Source organism: Eimeria acervulina, genomic scaffold, assembly GCF_000499425.1.
Source record: "Eimeria acervulina Houghton genomic scaffold, Eah_scaff909, whole genome shotgun sequence".
In the NCBI taxonomy this organism is placed as follows: Eukaryota; Apicomplexa; class Conoidasida; order Eucoccidiorida; family Eimeriidae; genus Eimeria; species Eimeria acervulina.
The window spans coordinates 1-13,954 of record NW_013547084.1 but is presented as its reverse complement, the minus strand read 5'-3'; the positions used below and the strand labels follow the sequence as shown (position 1 = coordinate 13,954).

At 47.6% G+C, this 13,954-nt stretch overlaps 3 protein-coding genes across 3 annotated transcripts; all 3 read left to right on the top strand.

The window, feature by feature from the left end:
- Positions 1-325: 325 nt before the first annotated feature.
- EAH_00051880 (hypothetical protein, conserved) lies at positions 326-3,188 on the top strand (the record flags this gene model as incomplete). Its single annotated transcript, XM_013391207.1, has 3 exons — positions 326-366; positions 553-2,028; positions 2,396-3,188. 3 exons carry the CDS (start codon positions 326-328, stop codon positions 3,186-3,188), a joined length of 2,310 nt encoding a protein of 769 aa, XP_013246661.1.
- Positions 3,189-4,334: 1,146 nt separating this feature from the next.
- EAH_00051870 (hypothetical protein) lies at positions 4,335-5,292 on the top strand (the record flags this gene model as incomplete). The annotated part of the gene is made up of 4 exons (XM_013391206.1): positions 4,335-4,422; positions 4,631-4,675; positions 4,979-5,201; positions 5,280-5,292. 4 exons carry the CDS (start codon positions 4,335-4,337, stop codon positions 5,290-5,292), a joined length of 369 nt encoding a protein of 122 aa, XP_013246660.1.
- Positions 5,293-5,613: 321 nt separating this feature from the next.
- EAH_00051860 (hypothetical protein, conserved) lies at positions 5,614-13,725 on the top strand (the record flags this gene model as incomplete). Its single annotated transcript, XM_013391205.1, has 14 exons — positions 5,614-7,329; positions 7,501-7,916; positions 8,110-8,161; positions 8,336-8,588; positions 9,144-9,296; positions 9,668-10,060; positions 10,365-10,580; positions 10,777-10,908; positions 11,158-11,310; positions 11,638-11,697; positions 12,063-12,098; positions 12,245-12,580; positions 12,982-13,075; positions 13,562-13,725. Coding segments are annotated over 14 exons (4,174 nt in total), but the record flags the coding sequence as incomplete, so codon positions are not given.
- Between the last annotated feature and the right edge of the window lie 229 nt (positions 13,726-13,954).

Below are 13,954 nucleotides of genomic sequence, written 5' to 3'. Positions count from 1 at the left end.
TACATATATATTTTATGGACAAATAGCGCCCCATATATATATATATATATATATGTATATCACTGCATATATATATGTATAACACCGCATATATATATATACATATACATATAACACTTCTACATACAGTTCACACGTAACAGCGCGCATACATGCGCACTCCACATGTAACGCTTCACAGGTATATACACTCCACATATAGGACAGCAAGTGCATATACACCCCGCATGAAACATCGATGTAGATGGTTGTGGTGGAACACACAGAGCATCAGATGCTGTGCATATCTCGCAGGTTGAATCTGTCTTTGCAGTGTAGAGCCACCATGAGCTTCCCTCTCACTCACTTTGCGTGTTGCAAGGAACTGTAGGTGCTGCTTCATTGCATTAAGAGAAATTCCTTACCCATCCACTCTTTCTAAGCGAGCATTCACGGCTGCTGCTGCTGCTTCTGTTGCTGCTGCTTCTACTGCTGCTGCTGCTGTCTGCTGGCGCGCCATTTCATTTGTACTGGCTCCGCCCTTAGGCCTTGCAATCTGCATGAGGTTGGCAGTGCCTCAAATCGGCGTTCGCCTTCAGTTATGAGAAGTTCTGACGGCAATGAGGAGGCCCCAGGCTCTCCTGCGGCTGGTGGCGAGCGCAGCAACTGTGCGTACACCGCAAAGTCTTTGAAGCTGGCAGAGAAGGCCGAAGACGCTTCTCCTGTTGCAGCAGCACAAATATTCCGCATCAATTCGGAGCAGGCGATTGAGGAGGTCAGTAACCCTATCTGCTCTGCTGCTGCTTCCTTCTCCCCTCCTCTTCAAGAGCAGCAGGAGACAGACAAGATCTACTGCGAGGGCCTCCATGCGCAATGTACCCAAATGTCGTTAACACCCCGACAGCCCTTCGAATCTGGGGGCCTCATGAATCCCTCTAGTCCACCCGGTCTCTCTGTACCGGCGGAGAGTAGCAGTGTACAGACACCAGCGACAACGATTGCATGCAATCAAGCAGCTACTTGCTCCGACGTAGTCGTAAGACATGACAGCAGTTCGCTGATGAGTCCCGTTGCTGCTGCTGCTTCTGCTGCTACTACTGCTGCTGAAGGTAGGCTGCAAACGGAGGTAAAGTCCCTCTGTCACGACGAGAGCCTGTCCCCTTGCAGCCTTCAGAGAAGTCCAGCAGCACAGCTGCCCAAAGAGCAGCAACAACAGCAGGTGCAGCAGCAGCAACAGCAGCAGCAGATGCAGATGCCGACACAGGCAGAGTTGGGGGGGGACAGCCTTTCAGCTTCCGGAGGCCTCCCCGCGGCGGTTACCGGAGGAGCGATCGCTGATGCAGAGGGAAGCAGCAGCAGCAGCAGCAGTCTTCAGTGGCTGACAGCGGCAGTTCAGGAGGAGCGAGGGACTCGCCAAGGGGAGCGGGGCTCTGAATTGGAGGAGGAGACAGACGAGACAGACACTAGCGGGCTGCTGTTAAGGGGCCCACAGGAGACGCAAACGAAGGAGAGAGTCAAGAGAGACTCTGACGAAAACAAAGTGAAGGCCGAGGAGCATATCAGAGACAGGCAACAGCGGCAGGGGGAGGCGAACGGACACGAGGCCCATGAGCCAACGTCCCCAGGAAGAATACGCCAGCACATGGAGGAGCTTGAAGCTGACGGAGAAGCATCAGCAGCAGATGCTGCAGAAGCAGATGCAGGAGCACAAGATGCTGCAATAGCAGATGCTGCTGCTGCTGCTGTTGGGGACGCGAAGGAAAGTGGCGGAGAGAGGGATGTGTTGGTTCTGCTTGAAGGGGAGAAACAGCAACAGGGAGTTGGGTCGCGGTGGACAATAGAGAGAGACTCAGGCGACAGCAGAGCGGCGAGGGTATTTAGAGAAGACGCAGAGACGGAAACGAGAGGGAAGAGCATTGAACAAGAGAGAAGAAGGGAGGTGGGGGCTTCATCAACTCTTTTAGATAGTGAAAGCATCTGGCACCGACGCACACAGCCGGAGAAGGAACAGGAGAACCCGTGGGAGGTGCCTTACGAAGTGTTTGTTCGGTGAGCGTACTTTTTGCTTGTCTCTTTTTTTTGAATTAATGCATTTTACGTTTGTCTTTCCACGGGGCTGTCGGTCCGCTTGCCGAGGCGCCTGTCTCTGGGGTTCGTGTTTGTTATGCAGTATAAAGACAAGCAGCTCTTCTTCCTCCTGAGCTGCATCAACTCACGTAGATCCTTCGTTCGTTATTCTTGTTTGCTGTTTTTCGTTGTCTGTTGTTGTGCGTTGTTTCTTGCTTGTTCTTTTTTATTGTTGTTTCTATGGTTGTTGTTGTTGGCTGGCTTGTTTGTTTGTTGTTTGTTGTTGCTGAGGTTAGGGTGCGTTGACAGGTGTTGAATGACCCCATTTCGTTTCATGTGTTCTCTGCAGCCGCCGAATGCTAGCAAAGAGGCACAGCGCAGCAGAAGAGGCTGTGCAGGCAACACAGCTAGCTTCAGTCTTGGAGCGTTACGAGCATAAAGGGGAGGCGAAGGCGAGTGCATGCACAGGAGGAGGTGATGAGTTTCCCCTTGAGGCATCCCACATAGGAGCGCTGCACGCGCAGCCTTCCGAAGATCAGCCGAGAAGGGGCCCCCCAGAGTGGAAGGCCCCTTCTGTCCTTCCATCTGGCTGTGACCTCGTGACATACGTTCAACTTCGTGATGGAGAGCAGCAGGAACACCATGCGCTGCACTGCAGAGATACCCGAACTCTGGAGAGGGGCCCCTTGAACTTCAGCGATGTGTTCGCCTTCATTCGATGGGTGCATGATGCGCAGGACGGGTCCCCCTGCTCCCTTCCTGCTGATGTGGCCAGCAGCAGCCGCAAGAAGTCTTCGCGGCAAGCGACCACAGAAACAAAGCAGACACAAGCACCACCTCCCCCGCAGAGACAACCAGTGTGCGCGTTTCCTCGGCCCGATGCTGAGGTAGATACTTTCTTTGACCCCAATGAACCACCCCAAGAAGGCCCCCTTGGAAACTTGCAGTTCACAGACACCACCCAAGACCCCTGGGCAGACACTGCAGCGGCTGCCGAACAACAGGGGCCTCCGACAGCTGCAGGCGTGCCAGCTGAAGAATACACAGGACCTGAGAAAGGGGGCCAGCGGGGAGGCGAGAAGGACGTTGATTCCCCTTTCAATAACTTAGCGGCTGAACATGCTTCGGCGCGGAAACAATAAACTGCATTAATAAGCTGAACGCGCTTACACATATCGTTGCATGCATCTAGTTGCAGCCGCTGCCTCTCCCGTCCTCGCAGTGCAACACGGCGGCGAAAGCAGCACGCATTCTCTTCGTGGTGGAAAGTAGCAGGAAGTCCGCACAGGCAAAGCAAATGGTGAAGAGGTCTAAATGGAGGCCACAAAAATCCTGTTTCTGCATCTGTGTGCTGAAATAGACAAGTAGGCAGCTTCCTAAAGTAGACAGGCGGGTGGGGGAGGCAGGCACGTAGAAGTGCCTGAATGAGTGCGTGCACGGCAAAGCCAATGCGCGTTTATTTCCGTATGTACACTTGGTTGGGCTTGCGTGCTGTTCTACGTGCGTAGATGTTCTCCTGCCGCATGCGTTACGTATGCTTGCGGAGGTATTATTAATGATGCATCGCATAACGCATGCATTGCAGTGCAATGAAGCCGATTGCTGAAGGCACAGAGAAAGAAGAGGCAAAGGCCTTCGCCAAAAGGAAAAGCTGATAAACGCCTATGTTTCGTGATAGGCTACGAAAAGATTGGCATAGACAAACGACACATTGTCTTTTTTTACTAGACAATATACCTGATAATACCGCCTACCAGCGCACGTAAAGTTTTTTAGTTTTCTTTTGCTTACCCGTCCTTGCACCAAGAGGCATGCGAATAAGCAAGCATACTTTTCTTGCATTTTTCCTGGGAAGGTGTTCATCTTTTTCAACTCACTTCGGCTGATGCACTACGGTGTTCAGACAAAACTCGCCTTCGCTACAAGGATGTCGATGCATGCCGCAGTAAGCTAATATGTATGATCATCCAGATCAAATGAAACGCAAGTAAACAGGAGCAACACAGAAGGGAGCAGATTGGATAGAATACTCATGAGGGTGTAGGCATGCAGTACTGCGGCGATAAGTGGACCTGAACGCGAGGGTAGAAGAAGCCGTCGAGGCTTCTCATGCTAATTTATTTTTCCTTTATTTCATTCCTCCTTCGTATGCAGTTTTTTTGCGCTTCTTCTGTAGTTTGGATTGAGAAAAGAGGACCGATGAAGGGGGAAGGGGATAGACAGCGTGAAGCCTGCGCTCTAATGGGTTGCTTCAGCAGCCCATTTGAGCGGGCCATGCTAGATTGAACATGAATAAAGAGCGACATAAGGTCTGCATTGATGGGGACAAGGCCAGCAGTAACACAGCATCCCTCAAGGGCAAAGAGAAAGCTGGAAGTGGGCCATATGTACAAAGGCTGTAAGCAGCAAAACTAGAGGCGGCGAAAAGCAAACTCGCGTCTGCCGCGCCTAGCCAGCGGAGAGGGAGCGGAGCAGAGGCTTCTGAGGCATCCTTCGAGTGATTGCGCGTTCGCATTCTAAGTGGTAGGTTCTCTTTCCTACATTCTGCTTGTAGCAACGCTTTCATTGTGGTTGCACTGTTCAGCTGATACAAAGGAAGCGCTTCCGATTGCATTAAAGCAGGCAAACGGTACAAAGCCTCGAGATTGAGCTACATTTGAGTAGCTAGGCTAATATGAGAAACCACCAGCCCTCACAAGTTTCGTTCTCACATACTAGCTTCAGCGAAGGCAATGAGACAACGGGCATTACCCTTACTTGCAACACCTGTACACACAATACGAAATTAAGACGTAATCCCGCTGAAATGCCCTTCGTCCGTGAGGTGATGGACGATTAACCATGCACAATTAAGGGGGAAAGGAGCACCAAAACGGTTTTATGTAGTGGAGGAGCAGTTGCTCTCTTTTGGCTTGCGCTGGTTTTACATCAGGTGCTGGGCTTTCCGGCCGACCACCCGCCTGTGACATGCGGAGAGAAGGCACTACTCTCACCGTCGTGAAAATGCACTTATTTCCACTCAACTGTCTTAATATTGGTCGAATATTAGCTATAGAGGTGGCAGAAGAAATCCGAAAATCGGTCGTTTCTGTGTCGGCCGCTGTGCTAATGCATCACACTACAGGCCCAAGTCCTGGGACCCAAGTGCTCGGCGGGTCCGATATTGCTCAAATTTCCTGTTTTTATTTAATGCAATTGCTTTAATGTTTCTTTTATCTCCTGGGTGTTTGCAGATCAGTCCCGTAATTTGCAGCTTTCTGCCCGGTTCGGTCATTTGCCGTCGCCGTCGGCGGCTGGTCCACACAGTCGTGCGACCACCCCCCAACCACTGGCTCTTTCTTTGCGCTCATTTCAGTTTCCAGAGTAGTATAAAAACATACTTTTAAGGCAACCTGCGTATGCGTATAGACGAGGAAGTAGCTTCTCTCAGGTTTCATGCTGCCTGTCTGCTTTCTTCCAGCCCGGCCCATGGTCCGCACGGGGTCTCGTCTTCGCCGAGCTCCCGCCACGGGTTAGCGCTTCATGGGGGCCATCTGTCGTCTTAAATTCCTCTACAACATGAAGCAAATGCTTTTTACATTAACCTGCGCTTTCGTGGGCATCATCGCCGCCAGCGGCCTACCCCAGCGACCAGCAGCTGAGGTCTCATATGCTGTCTCACGCGGCGCTAAGATAACTGTGTTCCCATCTGTCAGAAAAACACTTCAGGGGGTCAGAGGCCTTCATGCTATTCGACCCCATGATCCTGGAGTGAAGTGGAGCCTGTCGAGCTCTTTTTCTCTCGGCTCTCTAGCCAAACGGAGTAGGTACTTGCCATCGAGAGATCATGAGGACCCAAAAGGAATGCCCCATGATCGTCACCTTCTTCACCTTCATAGGGGAGACTTGGGACCTGCGTTCATCGAGCCAGAGCAAGATGTGCAAGGCGCACTCGAAGAGCCGTCGGCGCCTCCCAGCAATCTCCCAGCCGAAGAGGTAGAGGCCAGAGAAACTAAAGAGCCAAACGCAACGGATAGCGACGGTACTGCACCTTCTTCGCCTTCACCTCATGATTTTGAGTGGGATCTCTCGGTTCCACCGCAATCGAAAACTGCATTTAAATCTTTTGCGCTCGAGCTTCAGGAGAAGCTGGCGCTCCACGGAGAAAGGAGAGCGTACAGAAGACCGAGAGGATGTGCTGCTTTCCTGGGCCTAACTGAAGCGGTTAGTGGCAAAATGTGCAGCAAAGTCCTTGTCCGTGTGGTTCAGCAGCCATCTGCAGGGGCCGCTTTCTTCTCCTCTGTCATGGCACGTCTCGGTGCTGCATTCAGACGGCTCAAAGGGGCGGGCAAATTAATCATGGCGAAAATGCGTAAGCTGTTTGGAGCCACAGGAAAGAAGGGGCCAGAAAGCAAGGCAGTTCAGTGGATCAAGAATATGGCTAGCAAGGCGTGGGTGCGGATGCAGGCTCTTTTAAAGAGTATTTTGAGGACTGTAATTCGTTTTTTGCCGCTGATGTTATTTCTCGTAAATATAACATTTCTCTCGATTTCGGTCTTGTCGTTTGCTGCTGCGCCGAATCCCCTGACTTTGATAGCTATGATCTCTACGGCATTCAACCTTCTTTCGTTTATATTCAACACCGCGATGCGCATGCACATGAGGCAAGCCATTCAAAAGTCCCTTGAGGAAGGCTCAGAAGTGCGAGACATGGAGCTCTTTGGCCTTAAGTGGGGGGAACTCAGTGCAGAAGAAGCATTGGGAGGAGAGGACCTGAAGAATGATGCGCTCGAGGAGGAGTTGCGAGCATCGCGGAAAAGCAGGAGAGCAAAATCAACGAAGCAGGAGAAACAGCAGTCACCTGGGACCTTTTCCGAAACAATATTGGACACGACAACCGATGAAGAAGAGACACAACCGCCGGCGCAAGCCACAAAGCCTTTTGAAGAGGGCGGAGGGGAAGAAACAGAAGCACTTGCGGAAGAAGAAACTGCAGAGAAAAACCCATTTGTCCTCTCAGAGGAGAACTTTAGTATGGCCTCAGAGGCAGCGCCAACGGGCGTTACAGCAGAGACAATGGAGGAAGTCAAGCGCATCATGTTATCCCGTATTGCGCAAGACAGAGCAAAACTGAGTTTCCTAAGGGCCAAAGAGAAATTAAAGGAGGCAAGAGCAGAGAAGGCCAAACGCACTAGGAGAGCGTGGAATGTTGCAAAGACTAGCGTCCGTCTTATTGCAGAATCTCTCAACTATGGACTCAACAAAGTCCTCGCAAGATTCGGAGCAGCCTGGCACTGGGCAGTGGTGAGACTAAAATTGAAATTTTGCCTTTCTACATTCTCATTTATGTATATATGTTTACCACCTTTTTCATCATCACTATGGTATCTGCTAAGAAAGCTTAAGAAGGGAGCCTGGTCTCTTTGCTCACGAATGTTTACAATTGTGTGCAATAATGCTTTGTTTTGTTTCCAGGAGGTTGGACTGAAGAAGCTAATTCGTCGCTTCCGGATGTTAAAGCTCTTTGGTGTGATAGCTGCCTGGTTTGAGCGAGTTGCGACGTTTATAAGATGGTTTGCAGGCGAGGGAAAGTTTTATATTTCAGTATTTGACACGTTCAGGGGCTCCGCCTCATTTATAGTGCAGAACGCGGAAAAGATTTCGGCGCTTGTTAAAGGCACCATTCAATTTTCTTTCTCGACTTTGGACGCAACACTTTTCTGCGCAATGCTCCTCAACGCCATCACAAAACCTGTTTACGGGCTCTATTTCGCTTACCAAGGTTTGCTGGAGGACAAAACGAGGACAGAGGCAATGCAGGAATTTCGACTTAACCGGAAAGCCCTCACGAACTTTCTCTTGGGCAGTGCCGCAATGGAATCTCAAGTGGGGTAAGCAACCACATTTTTGTGAATTCGTTGTATTTGCTCACTGCGAAGCAACATATGAAGCACCTACGGAGTATACGCATGCATGCTTGTATGTATCATTCGCATTATATATGTAGGAGTGCAGTGCGCTTACAAGAGATGCACTCTGTGCAATATTGAAATGGTGAGCAAGACACCGTGTGTTCTGCTTCAGACATGCAGCAGCGTTTGAGGTGCCTGGGCCCGAACTGCAAGAAATTATGTTCGTACGTCCGAACGAAATTCAAAACAGTACCCTTTTCTTTGGGCAAAAGCACGAAAACCCTCTACTCTGCAGAAGTGTTTCTTGCAAACTCAGTTTTTCTTGTAGAGGGAAGGGAAGAGAACGCGAGCAAGCGTTTTTTTATTTTCTCTTCCTTCTTTTGTTACCTTTGCCGCAGTTAATGGCGTACCTCGAGCAGTACAGGGCACAAAAAGTGGGAAATCTGCAGCTGGCAGGCGTCAACCCCCTGCAGGCCTACAGTATCTACGAACGCATTGGCCGTTTAGATTTCTTGCTGGGAAAAATGAACCCCTTAGAACGAGCGAAGTTTGAGAACGTTTTCTCTGCTCTTAAGGAGTGGGATGCTGAAGCAGCAGCAACAGCAGCGCGCGATTCCCTGCTCAATCATGTGCAGCACTGCGTGTTACTAGGTTAGTTTCCTTTCTAGCTTGTTGATTCCGCAGCATTGGAAATCTCCTACACAATAAAGAGCAACGGCTGCTCAGAGAAAGCAGTGGTTATTATAGCTTGTAGCATGGCATGGCATTTGAATGCAAATAAACAATGCACTCCTGGAGCTGTTGTGATCCTTATTTTTTCAGCTTCCCATAGGGAACTTCGCAGGCGAATCTTTTCGAGTACTGTGAAGTTTTGCGTTAAGGCGGAAGTAACAAAGAAGAGGGCGAAGCTGATTAGCCGCTCATTTGCAGACAAAATTACGCACACCCTCACACACTCCTGTTAGTGCAAATCAATATAAGTGACGATAAAAATAAAAGGCCAATTGACCAATGAACGACACGTCATTCCACAGTGTCACCCCGAAACCCACTCATGCTGTTCCTTGCTCTGGTTAATGTGCTTTTTATAAGCGCTTTCATGAACGAAACGGAATAGTGCTCATTGCATTGCTTGCAGCGTTTGCATGCTGATGATGCGTAATGGATAATTTGTTCTGCTTTTCTTCTCCTTATTCTTCGCCTCAGCTATGCTTGTCTCCAACCCGGGCCGCCTCCAGTATGAAATACGCCAGGCGCTCTTAGGCAACAACTTCTCTTTCTTGCCTCGGGACGCCGTTGGGAAGCTGGCGGCGATTGTGTATGACATTGTAGTTGACATTCTTGGAAAGGAAGTGGCACGTAAGAGATCAAAATATACTGCACACGCACGCCCTCCCGTGCACGCACTCATTGTTGTTGGCATGCTGTATACGCGAAGACATGAATACATCACAAACATGTGCTGAGCATACAAACACAGCCAAATAGGCGTCCTAACGCACGTCTGTATGTAGAGTGGCAGACTTACATGCGTACAGCGATGCGTGCTCCCACACACAAACATACTTCGCTGCAAGAGCGTGCATCAATGCAAACACGAGCACATATCCTCTTCCGATTGGTCGAATTTCTCTTTGGCGTCCACATGCGGCATTTTTCATTTCAAGTCCAATGTTTACTTATTGAGAAGATGCAGCATGCTGTGTTTTTCTTGCTTTTTATGTATGCAGTGGAGGTTCCCGCTGGAGGGGGAAGCGTCGTGGACCCCTCGGCGCTGCACATAAACCTGCTACCTTTTAGCTCTTCTTTGAGTCTGTATCATTTGTACGAGTCTCTGCAACGGCTGTTCACAGTCTCCATGACTCCTGCGGAGCAGCGCTTCGCCGCTATGAGCGCCCCGCTGGGACAAATCGTTACACAAGACAACTGCGGGCCTATCCGCCCAGGCATTGCGCTTATGCCTGACAACGATGTTGCTGTTGTGCAATTCGGTGGAGGCCAGTGCGGCAAAGTCGCAGCGGCCAGCTTTCTTAAGGCACAGGCAGACCCCAACGTTCGCCGGTTCATCCGAGAAGAAATTTTCGAAGTTTCAGCAGAACAATGCGCCCCCTATGCAACGGACGGTGCGTTTCGTGGTGCAGGCCGTCCACTGAGTGATTTCGCTTTTAGCAACCACAAATGCGAGACATGCTGCTGATATTTGCATTCGGAGGTGGGGTTAGTGAGGTTTTCGCTGCAGCAGGAGTGCATGAGAGGCTCTGGTCAGTTGATGCTTCATTGGGTGTTGTTGCACGCGAATGCCATCGCTTGGCTCTTTTGATTGTGCATTTTTCGTTATTTTTCATCCTTTTCCTTGTAGTCTGCGGGTTTTGTAGCGGGGTGCGTATGCAAGCCAATGCGTCGTACGCTTTGTGCTCTCTATTTTAGCGTATGAAGCAATGGACATCGCTGTGGAGCAGATCCTGGCGTCTGGAGTTCCCGAAGATCAAATAGGAGTTGCAATACAGCACGCAGTAGATGAATTAGGAGACAAATATTACATCGTCGTTGATGCAGCAAGGATGCTGGCATCCGCTGGGAGATCCATTGAGATGAAGTCCTTCAAAGCACTACGATTGCTACAAGCTGTCGTTATGTCAATCGGTTAGCACTGAAAGTAGATAGAATATCGTTTATTCCAGCTGTCAGCTATTTTGTTATCAGCTGCCATAAAGGTGTTGTGGTTGGTGCGTGGTTGCCTCACAAAACAGTTTAGAGGAGGAGGGGGGAAACTAATTCTCTCCGTGTATTAGTGATTGAATTCTTTTTCTCGTCTGCTCTTCTGTTCCGCTTTGCACAGAACAACAGTCTATTTTCAAGTCCATGATGGAGACTATTATTAGAAAGCATTTTGGGTTGTCTACCGGCTTCAACTCGCGCGTCCCTTCGATATTGCAACAAACGAGCTTGGAGGTCGAAGAGACGAGAGCATGTGCGGCAATCTCAAAACGCTACAGTGTCAACAAACATAAATGTGTCTACATATATGTATATGCATATGCACATACAGATACAAATATATCGATATACATATACATGCATGAATGTTTAAGAGAACGAACAGTCAGTTGGCCAAACCCACACACCCAAATACATTAATTTAATTACGCCTCACCTCTTGTTCTGTTTACAACCAAGTTGAATTCCATCTTCTGTCGGGTTCTGCTGTTTTTTCGCGCAGTTTGCAAACGATGCGCTGTGCGGTACTTAGCGGAGTTGATTCGAAAAACCCTCTTGGAGTCATTTGAAAAGGAAGAAGAAAAGTTTATAGTAAAACTCTTTGCACGCATCTACGCGACTGCAATTATGGACCACATTGAGGAAAACGTTTCAGGTAATTAATGCAATGAAAGGGGAATATGGGGTGTACGAAGGATTAAAAACTGCCGAGTTTCGCACTGAGAGTAATACTAATGCAACAATAGCAACAATGCTACTGAAAAAATTAATTAAACTATTTAATAGAGCTTGTGCATCAGAATTCTTCTTCGTCGCTGTTTCCATTCGCGAACAAATAGTATATAGTGGCCCCGGCGGGCTACCTCACCGCCCATTTACCTATGCAGTTTCACTACATAGATAAGTACGTGCGCTTTCTATTTTCATTGTATTTATTGCACTCCATTGATATTTTGCTGCGTTTTTTATTTGTTGCGTTCAGTTAACCCCGAGACAGGCGAGGCTTCAGAATACTCTGATGATCTCAGCATATTCCCTGAAGGTGAATAATTAAAAAGAAACAATAAATACAACAGCATGAAACGAAATAACAAGTACACAATATTTAACAAAACGAGAAACAACAAATCATCAGTAAATAGAAAAACAGTAAACGAAACAAGGATAAATAGAACGAGGGGGGGAAATGATGTTTTTTTGGTGAAATTTGAATTGTTAACTTTAACCTCTTTGCAAATGAGTTCAGCTGCTTTAAGCCTTAAATTGCATTTAGTTACCTCCACGCATCTGCATACATAGATATACTTGTCAATATATATATATATGTCTATATATATATATATGTATATCAAACACACGCATATAAGCACGTTGTAAGGTGCACAATCTGTTTATTGGGTTTTTCAGCCATTTCGAACATCGACCCCTTGGCTGCAGCCCTTGGTGAGCGCTTTTCTGTTGAGAAACCCCCACGAGAAAAGCAGTTTTGCAGAAAGATGCCTCCTTGAAAAAATCCATTCAGAGAGACGAAAGGAACACTATACCCTTCTCATCGTGCCTGTATGGCGTGTGTTGCTTAACCTGCGCAGTGAAATTCTTTTATTACTCTGAAAGAGAAGAAGAAGAAGCAAGATTGGCTTCCCTCTTTGAGCGGTCATTAGCAGAGATAGTGCAGGGCTTGGAGGACTCTAAACTCGAGTCTCGAAGCAGAACAAGCGTTGTTCTTCGCCTAAGACAATTCGTTAGCAAGAGAAGCTCCTTTGCTGCTGAAATTGCAGCAGCGAGAAAAAAAACAGAAAGTCCGCAACATTATGGACCTGAGGCGTTTACCTTGCTCCAGGAGACATTCGAACATATGCTTACTGAATTCCATGACCTCAAAGCGCGCGTCATAGCAGCCCTGAACAGCGGGCAGATGTACCCAAGTAAGGAATGCAATGGATACGATGCACTAAACACGAAACAGAGTATAAATTTCCCAAGTGTTTTTACATGCGTTTGTACATAAACATGCATATATTTGACATTGTACAGGAACAATCGCTGTGCACGTGTTTCTGTCCGCGCACGCTGTGTTCATGCATTCAATTAACATTCCTTCATTCTTCATCTGCTCACCACAACACACACGCACACACACACACACACACGCACACACACACACACACACACACAAACATATCAATACGCAACAGACAATTCTGTTTGGTATATCCCTCTAAAGCGACGCATTAGCCCCCTATTCGGTGATCTTATTATTAGTGGTAGTGCGAATTGTAGTAATCGTATAGTGCTTTTGTTTTGCGTTGCTGTTTGCTGCTTTTAGGGACCTTCATGTGCACTGACACGTCATCATCTGCTATGTGGCAATTCACAACTGGAGTCTCAGCGCGACTAACAGAAGCCATCGAAACCGCAGAGTGAGTGAAGAACACAAAAGAGTAGAAAATGAGTTGAATTAACACAAAAACAGCGAAAATGAATTGAAGTTCGAATGTTCAGCTTATCGCATGGCTTACACTAAACACTAGGGTTGAGGGTGTAGAGTTTGGGGTTTAGGCTTTACGGTTTAAGGTTATTTCTACTTCTTTACTGAGCCACTCAACGTACTTGCACTGTATATCAAGCATTGAATGAGAATGAGAAGTAGTAATGGCGATATGCTAGGGTGGGCCGCGGGGGTTGTAAAGAATGCGCAGCAAGATAGAATGATGAAGTAGATGATGTGGAAATAAGACAAACTTGCAACAAAAAAGATGAATATAAGAGGCTGCATCGGAACAGTCCTTCAGTTTGGCTGCTCTCTTGAGTTTGCTTGTAGAACAAGGAAAGCATGACGTTCCTCCTGATATTCACTTCGCTTCGTGTGTGTATATTTGTTCATTTATTTATTTGTTGTTGTGCAGGCGTAAGAAGCGTGCCAAAGTATTTAAGAAGAGAGGCAGGAAGGCTTCAGTGCCGCTTTTTTTGTTGGATTTAATTGACTCAGTTGAACATATCAACAGACACGGAATAAATGGAACCCACTTCGTACTTGATATGAGATACGTATTCAAACAAAGAAGAAAAAGTAAGAATGCGTAGTAGATTCATGCATAAATATACATATATTTAGAATAAAATGTGCATGTATGGGCGAATATATATATATATATATATATATATATATATATATATATTATATGCATGTAAATGTGTACGCAGTTACATGCATTAACAAGCACAACTATATGTATGTATATATATATATATATGTATATATAAATATACAGTTGCTCATAAGTATGCATACATTCATT